General features: G+C 41.6%; 1 protein-coding gene across 17 annotated transcripts in view; it reads right to left on the bottom strand.

Moving 5' to 3' along the window:
• Nucleotides 1-22,031, bottom strand: part of ARMC3 (armadillo repeat containing 3) — a 101,323-nt gene that overhangs the window by 48,504 nt on the left and 30,788 nt on the right. For all 17 annotated transcript variants that reach the window (XM_040451226.1, XM_040451229.1, XM_040451227.1 and 14 more), the window contains 4 exons: nucleotides 16,335-16,403; nucleotides 15,919-16,094; nucleotides 11,306-11,500; nucleotides 8,476-8,659 (listed from right to left, as the gene is read on the bottom strand). In XM_040451226.1, coding sequence (XP_040307160.1) covers nucleotides 8,476-8,659; nucleotides 11,306-11,500; nucleotides 15,919-16,094; nucleotides 16,335-16,403 — 624 coding nt within the window. The remainder of the gene's footprint in view (nucleotides 1-8,475; nucleotides 8,660-11,305; nucleotides 11,501-15,918; nucleotides 16,095-16,334; nucleotides 16,404-22,031) is intronic.

Genomic DNA, 22,031 nt, shown 5'->3' on the forward strand with positions numbered 1-22,031 from the left:
TCTTGTAAATGGTGCGATTAATACTTAAATCTCAAGTATGTGGCTTCTGAAAGGTTTTAAAATATATGTAGTCCTGATTAGTATTCCCTGAATAAAAAAGATCTGAAACTCTTCTAGAGTCTTTGACCTAAAATGCTTAGATTTATAATTAAGATTTCCCTGATAGCTCTAAATTAACTTTACTAAACAGAACACTCTGAGCATAAGTTCTACCAGGAAAATCAGCCAGAAGAATTAATTTGTCAAGACTAACTTTGGAGTATGTGGTTGTCGCATTCAAAAACCAGTATATACACAATTCTTGGAAATATTTTTTTTAAAAATAATCTAAATACCACGGGCAATTAGTTTCTCAGCCCTGCTGGGAGTGTTCTCAAAATCCAGCTGCGTTCACCAAACCTCAAAAGTGCTGACTGCAGTGTGGCCATAATAGATTTAAAAGATGAATTAACATATTAACCAAGTACCTTCACTGAATTGCTGCACCGAGAAGTAAAGTATTTATGTTTTAATTATACAGATAATAAAGATGGCAAGGTAATTATGCTACTAATAGAGTAATGTCCTTTAAAGATAACATTTGTGCAGTATCACTAAAATAAAAAGCGTGAGGCTTTGTAACTGGAAATAAATCTGCACGTAATGATGCTTTTCTTCACCCGCTCTCGGGAAGTTGCTATGGCGCCACCTTTGCTCCTGCTGAGATGTTAATGTCAGTTCATAAACCTCCTGGCAACGTGGTAATTAACACCTTCCTCCTCCCGGTCCCAGGTCAAAAACTGACTGATCTGGGCTTTCGACTGTGGGGATGCATGTTAAAAAGTACTCAACAAACAAAACTTAAAGAATGTGTATTAAGGGGCGCCGGGTGGCTCAACGGGTTAAGCGTCCGTCCGACTTTGGCTCAGGTTATGATCACACGGTTGTGAGTTCGAGCCCCCCATTGGTCTCTGTGCTGAAGCTCAGAGTTCAGAGCCTGGGGCCTGCTTCGGATTCTGTGTCTCCCTCTCTCTGCCCCTCCCTTGCTCTCTCGCTCTCAAAAATAAATAAACATTAAAAAAAAGTTTTTTTTAAGAATATGTATTATGTGTCTGTGTGTTTTTGACGTGCAATGACAATGCATTCCCTAACTTACAAAACATTTTTGATGATGAAAAAGTAAGAAAGAAAGTTTTACGTGAATACTGATGGTTACATTATTCTTAATAACAGGATAAGGAGCAATATTTGTGAAAACCTACTTATAAATGGAGTTCTCTAACTGTGCAAATATCTTCTCTCATTCAGTAGGTTGTCTTTTAGTCTTGGTGATTGTTCCCTATGCTGTGCAGAAGCTTTTCATTTTGATGTAGTCCCAATAGCTTATTTTTGCGTTTGTTTCCCTTGCCTCGGAGACATCTAGAAAAATGTGGCTACAGCTGATGTCAGAGAAATTACTGCCTGTGCTCTCTTCTGGGGTTTTCTAACCGTGGAAAATTATTTTGAGACTTCATGATTATTTACTTCCAATACAGAAATATTAGGAGAGAACTTTGTTATTCCTTAGTAAGTTTTTAGTTTTTCATTGTCACTAGTTAATATAAAATAAAGCATCCTAGATCTGCCTGGGTCTGGCAGAGAGAAGTCAAGGCAGGCAACATTTGGTATAAAAAGGGGTGGACAAGAAACACAGGTAGGGCTTGAAAAGAAGGCACAGTATAGAAGGGAGGCAGGGAAGAAGAGGTGCTTATTGTCGATCTGGCCAAGTAAACAGCGTAAGGAAGTAAATAAACAACAAATAGAAGAGATCATCAGGTAAACGATGCGGCTGTAGGATTTAGGAGTTGGGAAGTCGATGTCAAATCCTACAAGGACTGTTTTGGCAGAATGGGAGAAGCTGAAGTCTCATGCAGTCGGTCGAGGGATGGAGATGAGATGAAGAGGTGAAGTTATTTAAAATTAACTAGTCTTTCAAAGAAGTTGATTGAGAAGAAAAGGGGGGAAAGATGGGGCTGTGGGTCAGGGACAAGTCGGGAAGAAACAAATTTCTGTAAACTACTCCTGGTCAATGAACAATTATGGGCTCCTCAGAATGTTCTAAATTTGTATCAGTTTCCTCCTATATAACCACTAGGACCAGGAGAAAATAGCACCCCAGTGTTGTAATGCCACATTAGTGGGAAAGCCTCATCATCATCCAAAACTGGGCGAAAGGACTCCATTGCCGTCTCAGTTGACGGGGTAAATAAGCAAGGGCATCCTGCAGGTCTTGTCTGATTATTGTAACTAGGCCTAGTTGATGAAAAAAAAAAAACCCATCAAAACATTAAAAACCACAATCAGGAATGTGTAATAGGTATGGAAGAAAGAGAACAGAGACGGGCTAAAATAATAAATATTCCTGGGGGAAAAAAAAAACAGTAAATAAAACAAAAGTAATAACCAAAAGTATAATGGGAAAAAAGTTTCCTGAGTTAGAAAACAAAAAACAAATCCCAAACCACGATTCAGTAGATGACAAGACTTTTCTGTTTCAGGCAGAGAGAGAGGGTGGGTATGTGTCAGGCACATTTTGACAAAGTTTTTTTTAACTTATAGGATAAGGGATTCAGCACAAATACAAAAAGAAAATATTTTCTATAAAGAAGAATGGAAATCAGACTGCCCTTAGACTCAGATGCTACAAAAACAAGGTTCGTAGAAAATTGGAGAAAATGCTGTGATATAACAGTTCCAGACCCAGCCAAACTGTCCTATGTGCTTTTTTCCTAAATAAAATCTTAAGAATGGGTATGTTTTATCATGAGAAATTTACAATGTACATTGAAGTGGATTCAATACGTAAATAATGATAAGTGTGGAAAAATTTGAGTGTATAATGGCAAAATGATCCATAAAAAAGAGAATTATATAGATTTTTAAAAATGTATTTATGTATTCACTTTTTATAGAAAGAATGCATGGGAGAGAGAGGCAGAAGGAGAGAGAGAGAAAGAGAGAGAGAGAGAGAAAGAGAGAGAGAATCTCAAGCAGGCTCCACACTCAGCCTGGTGCGGAACTCGATCCCACAACCCGATCGTGACCTGAGCTGAAATCAAGAATCAGATGCTCAACTCACTGAGCCACCCAGGTGCCCCCAAACTACATAGATTTTTAGAGAGGAGAATCTATAACCCCACTATGAAATTTACAAACATCAGGAAAGGGAAGAGTTATGGAAGCAAAAAAGTTAAATGTCTTCAATAACTATAGCCACTCTATCTTTAAAAAAATCATTTAAAATTTCCTTTCATCTATATAACAAAAAAAGGAGGAAAGCAAAGAAGACAACATAGAAAAATGAAAACCCGAAAACAGCAAACACGGTCAGGAAGAAGGTGAAACAAATACTATAGTTGTAGAAATAAACCTAACAATGGTTCATCCCCTTGCCTCTGGATCTAGCGAGTGATGGTTTCACAACATTGCTAATCTGTGGGGACCTCGCTATCCCTTGTTTGTTCCCTTAACCCTGACTGTACTTCTGAAAGTAGTCCCTTCATGTGTCTCTTTATTTAACTCATCTGGAGTTTAAAGAGCTGGTAGTACCCCTTTTTGTCTAGTCAACAAGTATCTATTCCCTTATTTTATTCATTGTTTACCTTTATCTTCTAGAACAGTGCCTTGCATATAGCAGGCATACAATAAATATTTGCTAAGTAGTGGGCAAAGAGCATACTTTTTCAAGATCTCATAGAAGACTCGTATCCATAGATCATATACTAGGCCTCAGTGACAATGCAATATTATTTTCAAAGCAAAACTTGCATTTTTTAAACTACAAATTAAAAAAATGTTAGAATTTAAAATGGGAGACTTTGAACTCTGGGTCCTGCTGGAGAAATGGGATCTGGGGCTCACTGTAGGTCTTTCACTCAAGGGTTGGTCCAGTTTGCTGATATGGTCAAAATGCTGATTAAAATCCTTGCTTCATAAAACTGAAATTGAAAATAATCCTACGATAACCAAATCTTTATATTACATAAAAGGATGGTGCATGTTTTTAAAATGCTGTTTGTAATATACATCACTCCACTTCAAAGAGGATATCATGAGTAAGAGAAAATCCAGAAAAAGTAAGAGAATGATTACATGATAGCATAAGGACATGGTGTATGGGGAAAGGCTAACTGAAGATTCTTCAGTCTGGAAAAATAATGGTTAAAGGAAACATGAAAAAAAAAAATCACAAATGGCATAGATGAAATCAATACAGATTTAGTCATTTGATTCTAAAATAGTGAGGAGACACAATTTGGAACTGGGATGTAGTCATTTTAGAACTAACATAAGGAAGTAGATTCATAAAACATTAAGTGCCAGATGGGATTTAAAGACTATCTGGTTGAGTTTCTTTGTATTACAAATAAAGAATGGATTTCACCAAATGGTGCTAGGAAAACTGGATTTCCACACGCAAGAGAATGAAGTTGGACCCTACCACACCATACACAAAAACAACTCAAAAATGGATCAAAGACCTAAATATAAGAGATAAAACTATAAAATTCTTACAAGAAAACATAGGGGAAATTTTTCATGACATTGGATTTGTTAATGATTTTTTGGATATAACACCAACAGCATAGGAAACGAAAGAAAAACGAGAGAAATTGGACTCCCCTAGAATTAAAAACAGTGCGTCAAAGGACACGATCAATAGTATGAAAAGGCAACCCACGGAATGGGAGAACATGTTTGCAAACCATACATCTGATAAGGAGTTAATATCCCGAGTATAGAAAGAACTCCTACAACTCAATAACAACCTGGTTAAAAAAAAAAAGGGGGGGGGGGCAAAGGATTTAAATAGACCTTTCTCCAAAGAAAATAAGCACATGGAAAAAAAAGCTCAATGTCACTGATCATTAGAGAAATACAAATTAAAACACAGTGAGACACCACTTCACACACATGAGTATGGCTACTAACTAACTAACTAAATAAATAAATAAAACAGCAAGTGTGGGTGAGAATGTGGAGAATTGGAACGCTTGTGCCCTGTTGGCGGGCGTGTAACATGGGTGCAGCTGCTGTGGAAAACAGTATGCAGTTCCTCAACATATTTAACACAGAATTACCATATGATCCAGCAATTCCAGTCATGAGTATATACCCAAAATAACGGAAAGCAGGGACTTGAAAAGCTATTTGTATATGTATGTTCATAGCAGCATCATTCACAATAGCCAAGCAGTAGAAGAAACCCAAGTGTCCATTAACAGATGAACAGGTCAACAAAATGTGATGTATACATACAGAATACTATGTAGCCTTAAAACGGAAGGAACTTCTTTTTTTAAAAACATTTTTTTTTACATTTATTCATTTTTTTTTTTTAAATTTTTTTTTCAACGTTTATTTATTTTTGGAACAGAGAGAGACAGAGCATGAACGGGGGAGGGGCAGAGAGAGAGGGAGACACAGAATCTGAAACAGGCTCCAGGCTCTGAGCCATCAGCCCAGAGCCCGACGCGGGGCTCGAACTCCCGGACCGCGAGATCGTGACCTGGCTGAAGTCGGACGCTTAACCGACTGCGCCACCCAGGCGCCCCTACATTTATTCATTTTTGAGAGACAGAGCACAAGCAGGGGAGGGGCAGAGAGAGGGGGAGACACAGAATCCGAAGCGGGTTCCAGGCTCCCAGCTGTCAGCACAGAGCCCGACGCGGGGCTCGAACTCACAAACCACGAGATCATGACCTGAGCCGAAGTCCGATGCACAACCGACAGAGCCACCCAGGCGCCCCGAAGGGGAAGGAAGTTCTGATGCATGCTGGAACATGGAGGAACCTGAGATGGGTCACGCAGAGTGAAATAAGCCAGTCACCAAAGGACACATATTTTACAGTTCCACTTGTATCAGTACTTAGAATAGTCAAAATCATAGAAACAGAAAGGGTGGTGGTTGGCGGGGACTACAGGGAGGGAGAAGTGGGGAGTTCTTGTTTCATAGGTACAAGCTGTCTGTTTTGCAAGACGAAAAGAGCTCTGGAGATGCATGGTGGAGACGGCGGCCCAACAGCGTGAATGCACTTAATACCGCTGAGCTTAAAAATGGTTAAGACACTAAATTTAACATTATGTATATCTTGCTACCATTTTTTTTTTTTTTAAGAGTAGAACTCATTTCCTTTCCTTTAATCAAAACCAGCTTCTCTTCTTGAGTTCCCCATTTCTGTGAATGGCACCATTCTACTCCCAGCTGTCCTAGCCAGAAACCTGGTCTTGTCCTTGACATCACCTTCTTCCTCCTCCAACCCACGTGTTCACTCATCGAACACTTATGGACCAACCCTCCTGATGTGCCAAGCACTGTCATGGGGGTTCTCCTTGCAAATGTCTGTTTCAGGAAACTTTCACCTTCCACCTAGATGACCACAGCAGTCCTCTTCCTGGTCTTTCTGGGTCCAGTCCAGCACACTTCGAATCTCTCCCCCGCTTTGCAGCAAGAGAGCTCTTTCTTTTAAAAGTGAGCATCTGCAATGGTCCCCCACCTTTCTAAGCCACTTCAATGGCTCTTTGTTGCCATCAAAATAAGGTCCAAAGTCCTTCCTTGGCTTATATCGCGCATTAGCATCTGGCTCCTCATTACTTCCACAGCCATCACTTTCAATTTTCTGCTGCATTCTCTTCACTAGCCGTTCTGAAAACTTTCAGTTCTAGAATTTACCATGCTCTGTCCCTCCTCTGGCCTTTATACCCTGTTCCTTCTCCTTTAGAGCACTGGTGATCCTTCCCCATCCCACCAGGACCTTCTTTGCCCAGACAATTTCTATTATTTACTTTATGTCCTGGCTGGTAAATTACTCATGTCGGGAAAACCTATCTGATCCAACCTGACTTTAGGTGGCCCTCCCAGGTGATCCTGTCCTTCCACCATCAAGCACAGTGTGATCATCTGCTTCCTTGCCCCTTCTGGGTTTATTGACCCAAAGTGGGGGGCTCAATAAATAATTAGTAAATGAATTAGTAAATAGGTCCAGAGAGGCTGTGGTTCATTCATAGTTACAACTTAGGTCATCGCACTGCAGGTAGCGGGACCAGTGGTAAAACTAGACCACCAGGGACTCCCCACCCAGGGCTCTTCCCACTGCTACGTCACACGATGGGTCATAAATTCATGAAACTCACTATCCCAAGAGGGGCTGTGACCGGCTTTAAATGGTCCAACCACACAAAAGAGAAGTCGCAAAAATTTTGGCTTTGATATCGTCTGTCTCTTGCCATCGTCCTCTCTTTCGGTCTCAGACAGCCAAGAAGACCTGGGATAACTGGAAAACAGAACTGACCAGGCGCAATAAGGTCGAAGTTCCATTTGATAGAACACCGAGCCAAGCCACTTTTGCCAATATTAAAAACCTTGATTTTACAACCTGTCTGGATTTGGCATTCATAACGCAACGCACAAGTCCCCTCTGTATCAACTCCGTACTGGACGGTGACATTTGGCTTACTGCTGTAAAACTCTGCCTTGAAGAACTCAGTATGGATTGAAAAGGAAGTGGGTCCCATAATATACACATAGGCATATATGTGTGCAGATGTGGGTGTCTGTGTTTAGAAACAAATCATTTAAACTAGTCAAAACTGTCATCATTTAGAAGAGGAGTGATGTGGAAGGAGGAAAATAAAATCACATCTTTTATTAAATAAAATACTCCAAATATACATAAATTAAAACTATAATTTCATCTTCAGTGCTTGTGGTGTAATTAATCTCTCATATTTTACAGATTTATGCCAACATAGCTTGCCACTGAAATGAAAATTGTATTATGTATACAGTGTGAGCATATTATTTTTCCCAGCCATATCACATGGCTATATCACTGCCTGTCTCCAGCCGAAGTTGAAATTACTGTACAGATACCATTCCGAATGTGGGTATATTGAAACAACGTTTTTCAGGATCACAAGCAAGGCATGGATTCTGTAAAATTGCAGAATCAAGGGGAAATAAAGGCTTAACTTAGGAATGAATTGCTTTAAAAAAAAGATTCATAATTAAATCATATCGAGTTAATTATGTCCCTGACAAAGCAAATTTCTACTTTTACTAATTGGCATTGAGATGAATCTTGACCTTAAATAGTAAGCACTATTCTCCAACGCTCATTTAAAAGCCGACAAATACTGGGGTGCCCGGTTGGCTCAGTTGGTTAGGCGTCGCACTCTTGATTTCGGCTCAGGTCATGATCTCATAGTTCATGAGATCAAGCCCCGCGTCGGGCTCTGTGCTGACAGCACGGAGCCTCCTTGGGATTCTTTCTCTCCCTGTCTCTCTGCCTCTCCCCTACACGTGCACGCACGCACACGTTCTCCCTCTCTCTCACAAGAAATAAACTTTAAAAATTAATTAAAAGCAGACAAATACTCTAGTGCTTGTTAGTACTAATCAAAATCAAGAATACAAGAGGAAGCATGTGTGCTTAGTTTATATAAAATGAGACATACGATCATAAGCTGCTTTAGTAATTGCTTTTGCTGCATTCTTCTGAATATCAGGAATTGTAGAATTTTCTGCAAAGGACAGGAGCTTCTTAAGACCCCCGGTCTGCTGAATCAGCACCAAAGTATCCATATCTTCAAGGCAATTGGCTATCACGGAAAGAGCTTCTATATGAAGGTCATTCAATTCCTAATAATGAAAGCAAATACAACTTCAGAAAATTGTAGTGAAAGAAATTGACACTTCCCAAATTTTACTACAAGACGAAGGTCAGTCAGAACATAACCTTGTTAACGTTGTTGTGACAGATGCCCAAGGAAACAGTTCTGTTTCATTATCATACCATCACTCTCCCTCACAGTTTGCCCCATCTCTTCTTGTTCCCCTGCTCCAAAATGTTTCACAGATACAGGATCATTTTTTCACAGATGAAGACGCTTGAAGCAATAGTGGCCAAGTGAAGTTGCTCATACAACCTCGTACCGCCAACGATTTTAAAATCCGAAGAAAATATTCTTTGGAAAAGCAGACAGGAGCTGATGGAAAGCATATTACCTAAAATCTCCAGCTGGTAGAGGGAGGTGTTGTAAGTCTGTGACTTCTTGCCTCCACTATCATGGGCTCCAACACAGCAATGCTTCTGGTCAAGGAGCTCTCTTCACAGCAAACCAAGGGTGACAGTGGGTCCATGCCCATATCCCACCATCCCGAAGCAGCTGGCTCAACAGAGTGGCCTTTTGAAGACAGTTACGGTGCCAGTGAAGTGGGTGGCAATACCTGGCAGGGCCGGGGCAAGGTTCTCTACTTTATATATGTTCTGAATCAGTGGCCAATATACGGTGCTGGATCTCCCATAGCCGGTGATGGTGGGTCCAGGAATCAGGGGGTGGAAACAGGTGTGGTAGCATTGTTACCCCCTAGTGGCCCATTAGCGATATCTTTGCTTGCTCTCTCCCAGAACTCATGCTCTGTTGGCCTAGAGGTCTTAGTTCCAAAGGAGAGAATGCTTCTACCAAGAGGCACGACAATGATTCCACTGGACTAGAAGTTAAAACTTCCCCCAGCCACTTTGGCCTCCCCATGCCTCCACATAAGCAGGCAATGAAGGAAGTTACTGTGCTGCTAGGGTGGCGGATCCCAACTACCAAGGGGAAACTGGACTGCTACTCCACACCAGAGTGTATCCGGAATACAGGAAGAAGAGTATATCTGGAATACAGGAAGTCCTTCGGGTATCTCTTAGTATTACCATGCTCTGTGAGTAAGGTTGAAAGAAAACTGCAATAACCTAATCCAAGCAGGCCTCCTGAGTGGCCCAGACCCTCAGGTATGAAGATATGGATCACCCCACTGGGTGAAGAACCACATCCGGTTGAAGTCCTTGCTGAAAGAAAAGGAAATGTGGAATGGGTATTGGAGGAAGATAGTTATCCATACCAACTACCACCATGGGGCCACTTGTAGACACGAGGGTTATAACCGCCATGAGTATTTCTTCCTTATTTTGTTATGAGTGTGTGTGTGTGTGTGTGTGTGTGTGTGTGTGTGGGTGTGTCTGTGAAATAGTGTGGGTATTTTTTCCCTCTCTTATCCCCTCAGGCAACATAAGATGTATTGACTTTACAAGTTAGTAGTTATTCTTAATTTTACTTCATAGTATTTAAGTTACAGGATATCAAGGAGAAGACTAAATATCCCCCAAGGACATTGCATCCTCTTCTGGGGAAAGGGTTAGTATATTCTAGTTGTACACAGGATAGTTACATCATGCTAGGCATGCAAGGACCTTGCTATTGCCTTGATTTTGAGGTTAAGTAGGATTTAAGGAGATATGTAGGGATGCCAAATTGACTCGTGATGATTAATTTTCATGTTTTAACTTGGCTAGGCCACGGTATCCAGATATTTGGTTAAACATTATTCTAGATGTTTCCATGAAGGTATTTCTCTAGATGAACATACTATATAAATCAGTAGACTAAGTAAAGCAGATGATTCTCCCCAATGGGGATTAAATAACCCTTCCTGCTTTATCCTAGAGAAAACTATGGCTGATAAAGCCTAAAACTAATTCTAGGTATTTCAGGAAATCATGAAGAAGATCCTAAACAAGAATTTAAAAATCTTAAATTTCTAAACCAGAAGAATAAAATTATTTTATTTTTTAAATTTTAATTTATTTAGAGAGCAAGTAAGGGAGGGGCAGAGAGAGAAGGAGACAGAATCCCCAGCAGGCTTTGCACCGTCAGCATGGAGCCCGATGCGGGTCTTGAACTCACAAACCGTGAGATCCTGACCTGAGCTGAAGCCAAGAGTCAGACGCTTAACCAATGAGCCACCCAGGTGTCCCTCAAAAAAAGTCTTTTTTTTTTTTTTAACAGTTTGGCTGCTTCTTTTTTTTTTTTTAATTTTCTTTTTAACGTTTATTTATTTTTGAGACAGAGAGAGACAGAGCATGAACAGGGGAGGGGCAGAGAGAGAGGGAGACACAGAATCTGAAACAGGCTCCAGGCTCTGAGCGGTCCGCACAGAGCCCAACGCGGGGCTCGAACTCACGGACTGTGAGATCATGACCTGAGCCGAAGTCGGCCGCTTAACCGACTGAGCCACCCAGGCGCCCCAAAAAAAGTCTTTTATAATGGCCTCTATCATTAATCTGATTTAATCATGTGATAAACAATGTAGCGATAAACAAATTAATTAATCCATTTTACTGAACACTATGCTTAAATATAATAAAATTTTATTTTAAAAAGCATTCTACATTCGGATTTTATAGCAACATGTAGGAGAGACACATTTCCTCATAGAAAGTTGAATGAAAGTTTCAAATACCTTAGTTTCTAGGATTTTAATAAGGTGGTCCACTCCTTGATTGTCTCTCAGCGTTGTTCGTGCCTCCTTATCATTTGTAATAATACCTAAGGTTTTGAGAGCCAACAACTGAATAACTGGATATTCTGACTTCAAGAGATCCAATATAGGGGGGATTGCATTTAGTTCTTGAAGTGCAGCTCGACACTGAAAATCCTGCCATGAGATACAAATGATCAAATAAGTAAAATTTAAAGCAAAATACAGTCAGTCACAAGAATGGAGAACCTCTATGGTCTAACAAAGGACATTGTAAGTTTTAAATTTCCCATCTTTTATTCCAGATTCCCTTCCAAAGTCACTCACACAGTAAGTAAGAAAAACCCTCCATCGACAACACCTAAATATTCATTTTAACTATGCAGACATTGTCAATAACGGGAAGTAGATGTGATCTATGGTTTTTGCAGTACCTATTGTTTCTTTATTATCCAGCAAAGTCCTTTCGTTACTAACAGCACTACACTAAATCTGCGCATAATCAAATTCTTTTCACACTCTACACCCTGTTTCAAATAGTATTTGATAAAATGAAATGATGCCATCAATTCCTTATTATCTTCATCCAAATGGATTATTTATGAAACGCTTACATGCACACAGTGCTGCTGGCAGGCCCAGTGCACGCAAATTTATACCAGGTTGAGTTCAGACACACGACCTTTATACAAGACGTTTATAATATCAAGGGGTCGTTAGAGTCTCGGTGAGTCGCTCTCCCCTGTGTGTCTGCAATTCTGTGTATGTGAGTGGTGGGGAGAGGGCTAGTTGGGGTGAGCAGTGGAGAAAACCAAGCAAAAAGTCATGAAAAGCCCCCAAACTCTGACTACTAATCGTGACACTTAAAATCAAAATATCATAAATGTCAAATAGTATTAAGGTGGAAAAGGTCCCATTAACAGCTTAGCTTTTCTCTATCCATCCTTCAGTGCATGCTTCCTACAGGCATAAAAACTGTAGAAAGTTGTTTGCTGCGGGTTGAATTGTGCCCCCCCCAAAATGTATGTTGAATTCCTAACCCTCGGTATCTCAAAACATGACCTTATGTAGAAACAGGGTCAGTAGAGATGTTATTAGTTAAGATAATGTCATAGTGGAGCAGGGTAGGTACTTAATGGTGTCCTTAGAGGACTGGGGTCTTTAAAAGAAGAGGAAGCATGGGGTGCCCTGGTGGCTCAGCTGGTTGAGTGTCCGATGTTGGCTCAGGTCATGATCTCAGTTTGTGAGTTCGAGCCCCGCGTTGGGACTCAGAGCCTGCAGCCTGCTTCGGATTCTGTGTCTCCCTCTCTCTCTGCCCCTCCCCTGCTCACTCCCTGTCTCACTCTCTCTCAAAAAGAAATAAACATTAAAAAAAATTTTTTTAAATACATAAGAGGAGGCACAACAGAGGGAGAGATTGCAAAGATGGCAGCTGTATACCAATGACCGCCAGGGATTGACGGCCGCCACCAGAAGCTAGGAAGAGGCCGGGAGGATGCTTCCCAGAGCGGCCGTGGGGGCAGGGCCCTGCTGACACCTCGAGGTCGGACCTCCAGCCTCCAGCACTGAGAGAAATTCCTGTTGTTTTAACCCGCTCCGCGTCTGGGTGTCTGGGGTAGTTTGTTACGGGCGGTGGGAGGAAATTAACATGCTGTTATTCACCAGTACTTCTGTTGTGAAGAATAGTGAAGGCAAGTCTTTTCATTTCTCTTTGATTAAAAAATTATAGGGAAGTAAGAGCTATGAGGAGTCTTGGGATGAAAGGTACTAACCCACTGACCGCGTTATTTAGGCCTGTGGGATAAGAGAAGGGGGACAGTGGAGCAGGGAGGAGCCAGGGTAGAGGCCAGTGAGTGCCCAGCCTGGGGCAATGACTTCTGAGGCCGGGAATGCTCTTGCCGCCTTCGGGCATAGCCCATTTGTCTCTCTTTCTATATAATTTGTCTAGATACTCCACCTCTCGGTGAACCCTCCTTTACCTTCACTTCACTATCTCTTCCTTTTATATTCTACTGCTAGCTCTTTCAAATGGCATTTTGGTATCTTCAGTTGATCTAAGCAAAGCTAATCAAATGTGTGTGCGAATTGTTCAGGAACCTGAGCAGCAAAAGAAACAGAGAAGGCTGATCAAAGTGTCAGGAAGCTGACCTGCTGTGGGGGGGCAGTGCCTTGAGGGGCTGCGGGAGGGGTGGGGACACAGGACAGCACAGGTAGAAGAGGCCAAGGCAGGCTGTTTCTTTCCATAACAAAGGAAAAACAGTTCAGTGACAAAGCACCTCGAAATTATGGACAATGAGCTCTGTTCAGCATACTCAACTCATTGGGTCGTCACCAATAAATAAGTCTAATCCAAAAATCTTGGTACACTGAAGACGGTATGCATTGCATCCAATGTGCTTAGATCACCAAGGTTAGGTCAATAAGTCTGCGTGGGTGAAACCTCGTTCAATGTATTAGATTCCACGTTTCAAGAAGAAATACATTTATCTACTTTCATCCTGCCTTAATTTGCAAGCCATTCTATTCTTTGAAAATTTACATACACTTCTAAAATGCCCTTTCATAGACCTGTACTCTGAAAACGATGAAACATTGAAGGAAATTGAAGGCAACACAAAGGAATGGAAAGACATTCCATGTGCATGTATTAGAAGAACAAATACTGTTAAAATGCCCATACTACCCAAAGCAATCTCGACATTTAATGCAATCCTTATCAAAATGCCAACAACATTCTAGAACAGGCAATCCTAAAATTTGTATGGAACCACATAAGACCCCAAATAGCCAAAGCAATCTTGTAAAAGAAAAACAAGATGGGAGGAACCACCACTCCAGGCTTCAACGTATATACAAAGCTGTAGTAATCGAATAGGATGGTAACTGACACAAAAGTAGACACCCAGATCAATGGAACAGCATAGAAAACCCAGAAATAAACCCACAATTATATGGTCAATTCATCTTTGGCAAAGGATGCAAAAACATCCAAGGGGAGAGAGAGTCTTTTCAATAAATGGTGTTGGGAAAACTGGACAGTAACATGCAAAAGAATGAAACTGGGCCACGTTCTTACACCATACACAAAAATAAACTCAAAATGGATTAAGGACCTAAATGTGAGACAGGAAACCATAAAAATCTCTGAATAGAGCACAGGCAATTATTTCTCTGACACTGGCCGTAGCGACACCTTTCCAGATATGGCTCCTGAGGCAAGGGAAACAAAAGCAAAAATAAACTATTGAGACCACATCAAAATAAAAAGTTTATACAAGCAAAGGAAACAATCAACAAAACTGAAAGGTAACCTTCCGAGCAGGAGAAGGTGTTTGCAAATGGCATATCCAGTAAAGGGTTAGTATCCAAAATACAGTATATAAAGAACTCATACAATTCAACACCCAAAAAACAAATAATCCAATTAAACATGGGTAGAAGTATGAACAGACACTTCTCCAAAGAAGACATCCAGATGGCCGACAGACACATGAAAAGATGCTCAACGTCACTCACCATCAAAGAAGTGCAAATCAAAACGACAATGAGCTATCACCTCACACCTGCTGGAATGGCTAAAATCAACAATACAAGAAACAACAGGTGTCAGCAAAGATGTGGAGAAAAAAGAACCCGCGCGCCCTGTTGGTGGGAATGCAAACTGGTGCAGCCACTGTGGAAGGGAGTCTGGAGGTTCCTCAAGAAGTTGGAAAAACAGAACTACTCTCTGATGCATTAATTGCCCTCCTGGATATTTACTCCAAATATTCTAAAACCCCAATTTATAAAGGGATACATGCATTCCTATGTTTATTGCAGCATTATGTCTAATAACCAACTTATTGAAGCAGTCCATTCACCTGTTGATGGAGATATAAATAATGAGATATTATTCAGTCAAAAGAAGAATGAAGTCTTGCCATAATGCAACAACACGGATGGAGTTAGAGCATTCCGCTAAGCAAAATAAGTCAGTCCGAGAAAGACAGATACCGTATGATTTAAGAATGTAAGAAACAAAACAAATGAACAAAGGCAAAAAAGAGAGACAGAGAGAGACAGAGAGAGAGAGAGAGAGAAAAACCAAGAAACAGATCCTTAACTATAGAGAACAAACTGATGGTTACCAAAGGGGAGGTGGGTGGGGGGTGGGTGAACTAGGGGATGGGGATTAAAGAGTTCACTTTTGGTGATGAGCCCGGAATACGTATATCATTGTTCGGTCACTATATTGTATACCTGAAACTAGTATGAAACTGTACGTTAACTGTACTGGAATTAAAATGAAAAACTGAATAAAAAAAAAGAAAATGCCCTTTCACGGGACACAATTGCTTATAAAATGCGAAAGTTGAAAAGTATCTACACTCAACCTCCATTCTTTTTTTTTCCCCAAACGAGAACTCCTAAATAGTACCAGAAAAACAAAACAAAACAAAACAAAACGGTGAATCAAAACTGAGGAGTTTTTAACACCTTTTAGCCTTTTTTATTGGGCAAATCAACTCTATAAATAGCTTTGGTCATGTGCTCGCTTCGGCAGCACATATACTAAATAGCTTTGGTCAAAACCCGCTCTTAGAAATCACCCTCACCTGGGTCAAGTTGTAAATGCACTCAACAGAGTTCTTCTTCACGTCAGGGTCTGGGCTGGCCAGCAGTCTGACGAGTGGCTCTAACCCGCCGTGCTCCAATATTTGCACTTTGCTGGTATACTCCGCAGACATGTTCGCCAGGCAAAGACTGGCGAACTCATGAATCACCACTTCCTCTGCACATCAAAGATAAACAACACAAGTGTGCGGAAGGCTTCCGCAACCACTACTTTAAAACACGTTTTGAAAACCAAAGCTTCACGAATCCTAACTTTGGTGAGAGCCCCTCTTGGCTTGAAAGACCTTAAGGACAATTCACAGTTGATATTACATAGGCTATTTCCGAGGAGTAGTTTAATGAAATGCGAAAAACAAACCAGTCCCGTTTTTGAAACAGATGCGGGATGCAAAGCTACCTTCTGGAGCAAGCTGAGCGATGACGGAATTCATGACATCTAGTTCCCTTAACAATTTTTTAACATCGTCTGCAAAAGAAGAAACAGCGTATTAATATTTCTTATTATCAATAACAGCGAGGTTGTTTAAACAGTCCCTTATGAGTTGGCTTTATTATTACCTAATTTTACAAATAAAGAAACTGAGGCTCAAAATCAGCAAGTCAGTGGTGAGACCGGGTAGCATGGTCAGGTCTGTCGGACCCTAGACAGACTCTAGCCCCTCTCCTTGATCACCGAAATATACTACCTTCCGACAACACTAGAAAAGATAACCAGAAAAGTGCAAAGTGTACCTAGAACACTAATCAGTAAAGCCGAGTTACTGCTCCCTGCATTTGTTTACCGTATAGTAGAAATTCCTTTTGGTGTTGTTTTGTTGGAAAGGGTATTTTTAAATTTTGATTTTAAGAAAACGTGTGCAGAATGCAAGTAAGAATTATCCTCAGCCTTTTCGATTACTATATCTTGGTTGTGTTCCATTTGATTATCAGAGATCCAAAAAGGATTAAAGACAAGTATATTGATTTGTTTAAAGTTCACTTCTGTACTAGTCACGTGAGCCTAATTAAGGCCGGGCAGACATGCCCCTACTTCTCCGCTGCCATCCTTAACCTGTGTTTTCTGAGAAATAAGGCATAAGAGGGGCGCCTGGGTGGCGCAGTCGGTTAAGCGTCCGACTTCAGCCAGGTCACGATCTCGCGGTCCGTGAGTTCAAGCCCCGCGTCAGGCTCTGGACTGATGGCTCAGAGCCTGGAGCCTGTTTCCGATTCTGTGTCTTCCTCTCTCTCTGCCCCTCCCCTGTTCATGCTCTGTCTCTCTCTGTCCCAAAAATAAATAAACGTTGAAAAAAAAAATTAAAAAAAAAAAAAAGAAATAAGGCATAAGAAATAAGGTACTCATTTAGTTTTTGCAGTGGTTCTTGGTCAGTTATCTTTGTAAGCCAAAATTAGCATCATTAGGATTTTGGAAAATTTCACTTCGCAGCAGAGAGTCTCTGGATGGAGTTTTCCTCATTAACCACTGGGTATACTTGACTTTTATTGGACACCTTTTGCTCTGTTTCTGTTCAAAATGGCGGAAGAGGGCCAGCAAACTTATCGCTGGCTTACATGTATGTGAATAAGCTCGAAGTACAAAAGAATAGTAGAGCTGCTGGAAAGGGTAGCGTCCCAAAGTGGAGGGCATTATTTTACAGTCAACACTGGTTCAAAAAACGGGGGCGCCTGGGTGGTTCCGTCCAGTGAGTGTCCAACTCTTGATTTCTGCCATGATCCTAGGGTCATGGGATCCATGATCCTAGGGTCATGGGATCCAGTTATCCAGCCCCGGGAGATTCTCTCCCTCTCTCCCTGTCCCTCTCCCTGGCTCATGCTTTCTCTTGCTCTCTCTCTCTCAAATTAAAAAAAAAAAAAAAAAAAAAAAAAAAATATATATATATATATATATATATATATATATATATATATATATATACACCTTGACAGGGAATTAAACGAGTGAAGGCATCCTACTCAGATCTTTCCAAGTGTGCTGGTGCACCTTCTAGAAAACTTGTGTTCTTGGTATTTCTGCTCTGAGTCCAGTGTCTATATTTCCAAATGAGAAGGGCACACCCGTCTATTTTTACATGCTTGATGCAAAATATTTCTGGGCTTTTAGATCTCCAGTTCATTCTCCATTTGGTATCCAAAAGAACCTTCCATATGTTTCAAAGTTTCTGCTACAACACTGACCACGAGGTCAAAAACACCGATGCTCCATGTGCCCTCTGCTTCTCTTGTTTCCCTGCAGGAAGGAAATGTTCCGGCAGGCCGAGGCCGTATGGGCCCGTATGTGACACCTCACGTTCTTCTGCCCTAACAACTCAAAAGTCTTCATCACAGAAACCCGTGCCACGGAATTCCCTTCTAGATAGGAAGTTAGCCAAATCTGTCCAGTAACAGATGTAGTAGAGCTCTCCACTAAACCATTTTTCTCTCGGCTCAGAGGACGGCTCAGATTCTGTGGCAGTGCCTATAAATCAGTGGCATAGCGGATCAGTTTGTTATTCTGCTTTTTGACCCCAATTGTCCCTAAAGGATCTTTCTTTTCCTGAGGGTAAGTCAGCAAAACATAACGGATAAGTGCCTATTTTCGTCACTCGAAAAACAATATCGATCTCTGCCCCCTTCTTTCTCCACAGAGAACACGCTCATATAGGGCAACTGAATAGAAACTCTATCTATTGTGGTTGGTCCACGCAAATATGTTCTAGCTGGGGGCGCCTGGGTGGCACTGTGGGCTAAGCGTCTGACTCTTGATCTCGGCTCAGGTCACGATTTCACAGTTTGTGAGTTCAAGCCCCACATCGGGCTCCGCGCTGATGGCGTGGAGCCTGCTTGGGATTCTGTCTCTCCTCTCTGCTCCTCCCCCACTTGTGCTGTCTCTCTCTCAAAATAAATAAATACAGTTTTAAAAATTTGCTTTAAATATGTTCCAGCTAAACTCTAGGACACATACAATTTTAGGTGGTTCAGAACTGCCAACACCTTCACTTCCTGGAGTAACTTCATGCAATCTGGGTTTTTTTAAAAAAACATTTTTTTAACGTTTTTACTTAGTTTTGAGAGCGAGAGAGAGAGCAAGCAGCGGAGGGGCAGAGACAGAGGGAGACACGGAATCTGAAGCCGGTTCCAGGCTCTGAGGTGTCAGCACAGAGCCCGACATGGGGCTCAAACACACAAACCGCAAGATCGTGACCTGAGCTGAAGTCAGAGGCTTAACCGACTGAGCCACCCAGACATCCCATGCAATCTGTTGTAACTGCATTCTTATTTACACTTTCTGGTTGCCTAATATGAACCATCCAATTTACTTTTGACCTTATATACTCTTTTACATCAACCTTTTCTTAAGATGGCAAGGTCTTCAGATCGCCAGAAGTAATGTAAAATCTGGGCTTCAAGGATGGCAATGAACTCTCTCTTTAGCTGACTTCATTAAATGAGCCTCTGTTATACGGCCTCATCAAACTAAATACAAACGGGGGGTGGGGGTGCGTAAGAGACAGCAACTCCATTTTGATTAAAAGGTTTAACACAGTAATTTAAATGCTTGTCTTGAATGACCCAGGATTAGCATAGGCTCATAACTCAATCACTTTAGAAAAAAGACAAAGAAGAAAAATCAAGAATTTGTTTGCTCTCACAGCAATCCTTTTAGGCACCGGGCATTCTGTTGGAACATCGTACTGGTTCATCCACTGTGAACATAGTGAAAGCATTGAGTACGTGAAAGGCATGTGAAGATACAAATCTCTAAAGAAAAAGCGGTTATTTTAAGACAGTCTAAAGATGATTTAACCATGCGGCACCAGAGGTGCATTTGTTTACAAATTAGTCTGGATACATGCCTTTTCATTTAAAAAAATTTCTTTAACGTTTATTCATTTTTGAGAGACAGAGACAGAGTGTGAGTGGGGGAGGGGCAGAGAGAGAGGGAGACACAGCATCTGAAGGAGGCTCCCTCCAGGCTCTGAGCTGTCAGCACAGAGCCCGAGGCAGGGCTCGAACTCACGGACTGTGAGATCATGACCTGAGCCGAAGTCAGATGCTTAACCGACTGAGCCACTCAGGTGCCCCAGGCCTTTTCACTTAGAGTGAACGACTAGCTTAGTCGCCTTGGACATGGATGGACAGTGAAGCAAAAGCTATTCATGTACTGGCTGTACTGACAAAGCAGGAACATGAGCCATTGAGGACACCAAGCAGGTTATCGTGTCATCAGATCGTTCACGTAGAAAATGAATCAATTCCCATAAATGCCTTGATTTTTTTTTTTTTTTTTTTTTTTTTTTTTTTACCCAATTCGTGGAATCAAAAGAAAGCTCTTGGTCAGGGGGCGGGAGGGTTCATTCATCATATCTAAGACCCACAGGCTCCCTGGAAACCACCAAGACAGCAAAACTCTTTCCAGTGTTATGCTTCGTGGTAGCAGATTGCACCCCAGCACTGGTCGCAGCCCAGCCAGCCGTCTCCCAGAGGGTGGCTCGACGGGTCTGAGAGCCATCACACTGAGCACTCAAATGCAACAGTCATTCTCAATATTTTAGGGTCACAGACTCTTTTGGAAACTCGTGAAATGCAACATACAAACCCTGCTCGGGAAAATATGGCAAACAATTTGGAGGGCTTCACAGATTATAAGCTCCTCGTGTATTGGAAGGTGCAAATTCTAAATAAAATGAATACGAGAAATCAAGAACAAAAGTAAATAGGAAAAAAAAGTCATAGAAACCTAGACACTAAGTTAGAAGGCAGAAGTCTCAGCAGAAAATTATGACTTTCCTTTCCAAAGGACACGCATTCTCCCCCAGAGTCACGTAGTAGGAGAACCTGAGTTAGCATGTGCACTCATGTTACGGATCGGAGAATACTTGATGAATCCAGTCCACTAAAGCTAGGAGCCAGAGAGTAGAGTTCTAATTCTAGCTCTGATCTGATTTCTTCTATTAACCACCCGCATGAATGCACAAGGAACCTAATCCTTTCAGAGCTCTTTTCTATTTTTAAAACGAGGAGTTGCATAAGAGGTATTACAAAGCACCCCCGCTTCTCAAATTCCGTGGCGTGTAAACGGAATAAAACATAAGACAAATTTTCATGTTCCCTTTTTTGATTATAAATACTTTCAAGGTGGCTCATTCAACATGGCGGAATTAGTACACAGCCCCTGAGACAAATTCATGAAGGCCCCACGATACAAATGATTACTACCTTGTTTAACTTCTCTGTACCTCAGTTGCCGCACATATAAAGGGAATGACCGTAGCACCGACCTCATTAAATGACTGAACGTACAAATAGCATGTAGGACAGCACCTGGCACATTGTAAATGCTGTGTGAGTGTTGACCAATGTTACCAAAATCTGGGTTGGTAGAGCATCCACTCCCCCACGACTGTCCTCATCCTGCAGCCAGAAATACCCCCAGAGCCCCTGCCTTCCAGAACAGCCGCCATTAGAGCTCCCGCACTTGCCTCCAGATCCCCTTCCACTAACAGCCCCAGCGGGGCCCCATCAGCCCCCCCAGAACGGCACGCAGTGTTCACGCAGTCTTGGCGGCGTCGGCTGTAAGGGCACAGATGTCACCTATAACTCTCCTTCCCCGTCACTTCCCATCTTCCCGTCTGTGACATTAATGCCACCGTCCCTGCTGGACAGCGTGGAATAAGGAGCCCCCCTTCCTCTCCCGTCCTGTCTCACCCAGGGTTCAGGAAAGTGGGGGGGGGGGGGAGTCAGGAAGTTGAGGGAGGAAACTGAGCTTGTGCTTTTGCTGAGACTGGTGGGGGGGGGGGAAGTATGATAACTTTAGCCACATGCCATGAGACAGACAGATATGTCTATTCCTAACTGCCTGGGTTTTGGTTTGGAGTTCATTCAGTCTTCACCAAGAATGTCATGTTTTATCATAAAGTCACAAGGCCTTTAGTGGCTAACTCAGAAACCTACCATTATAACATGAAAATGACTTTCGAGTGAAACAGGCATCCTGTTCATTAATCAGGGACTGACTTTATTGGCAGAGTTTTCGTCAAACCGGTATTCTAACAGACATACTAGCATATTTTAACTAATACTTTCATTTCACCATATTAAACCTATGAAAATATTCAAG

This window comes from Herpailurus yagouaroundi, unplaced genomic scaffold, assembly GCF_014898765.1.
Source record: "Herpailurus yagouaroundi ecotype Mexico unplaced genomic scaffold, PumYag 203, whole genome shotgun sequence".
In the NCBI taxonomy this organism is placed as follows: domain Eukaryota; kingdom Metazoa; phylum Chordata; class Mammalia; order Carnivora; family Felidae; genus Herpailurus; species Herpailurus yagouaroundi.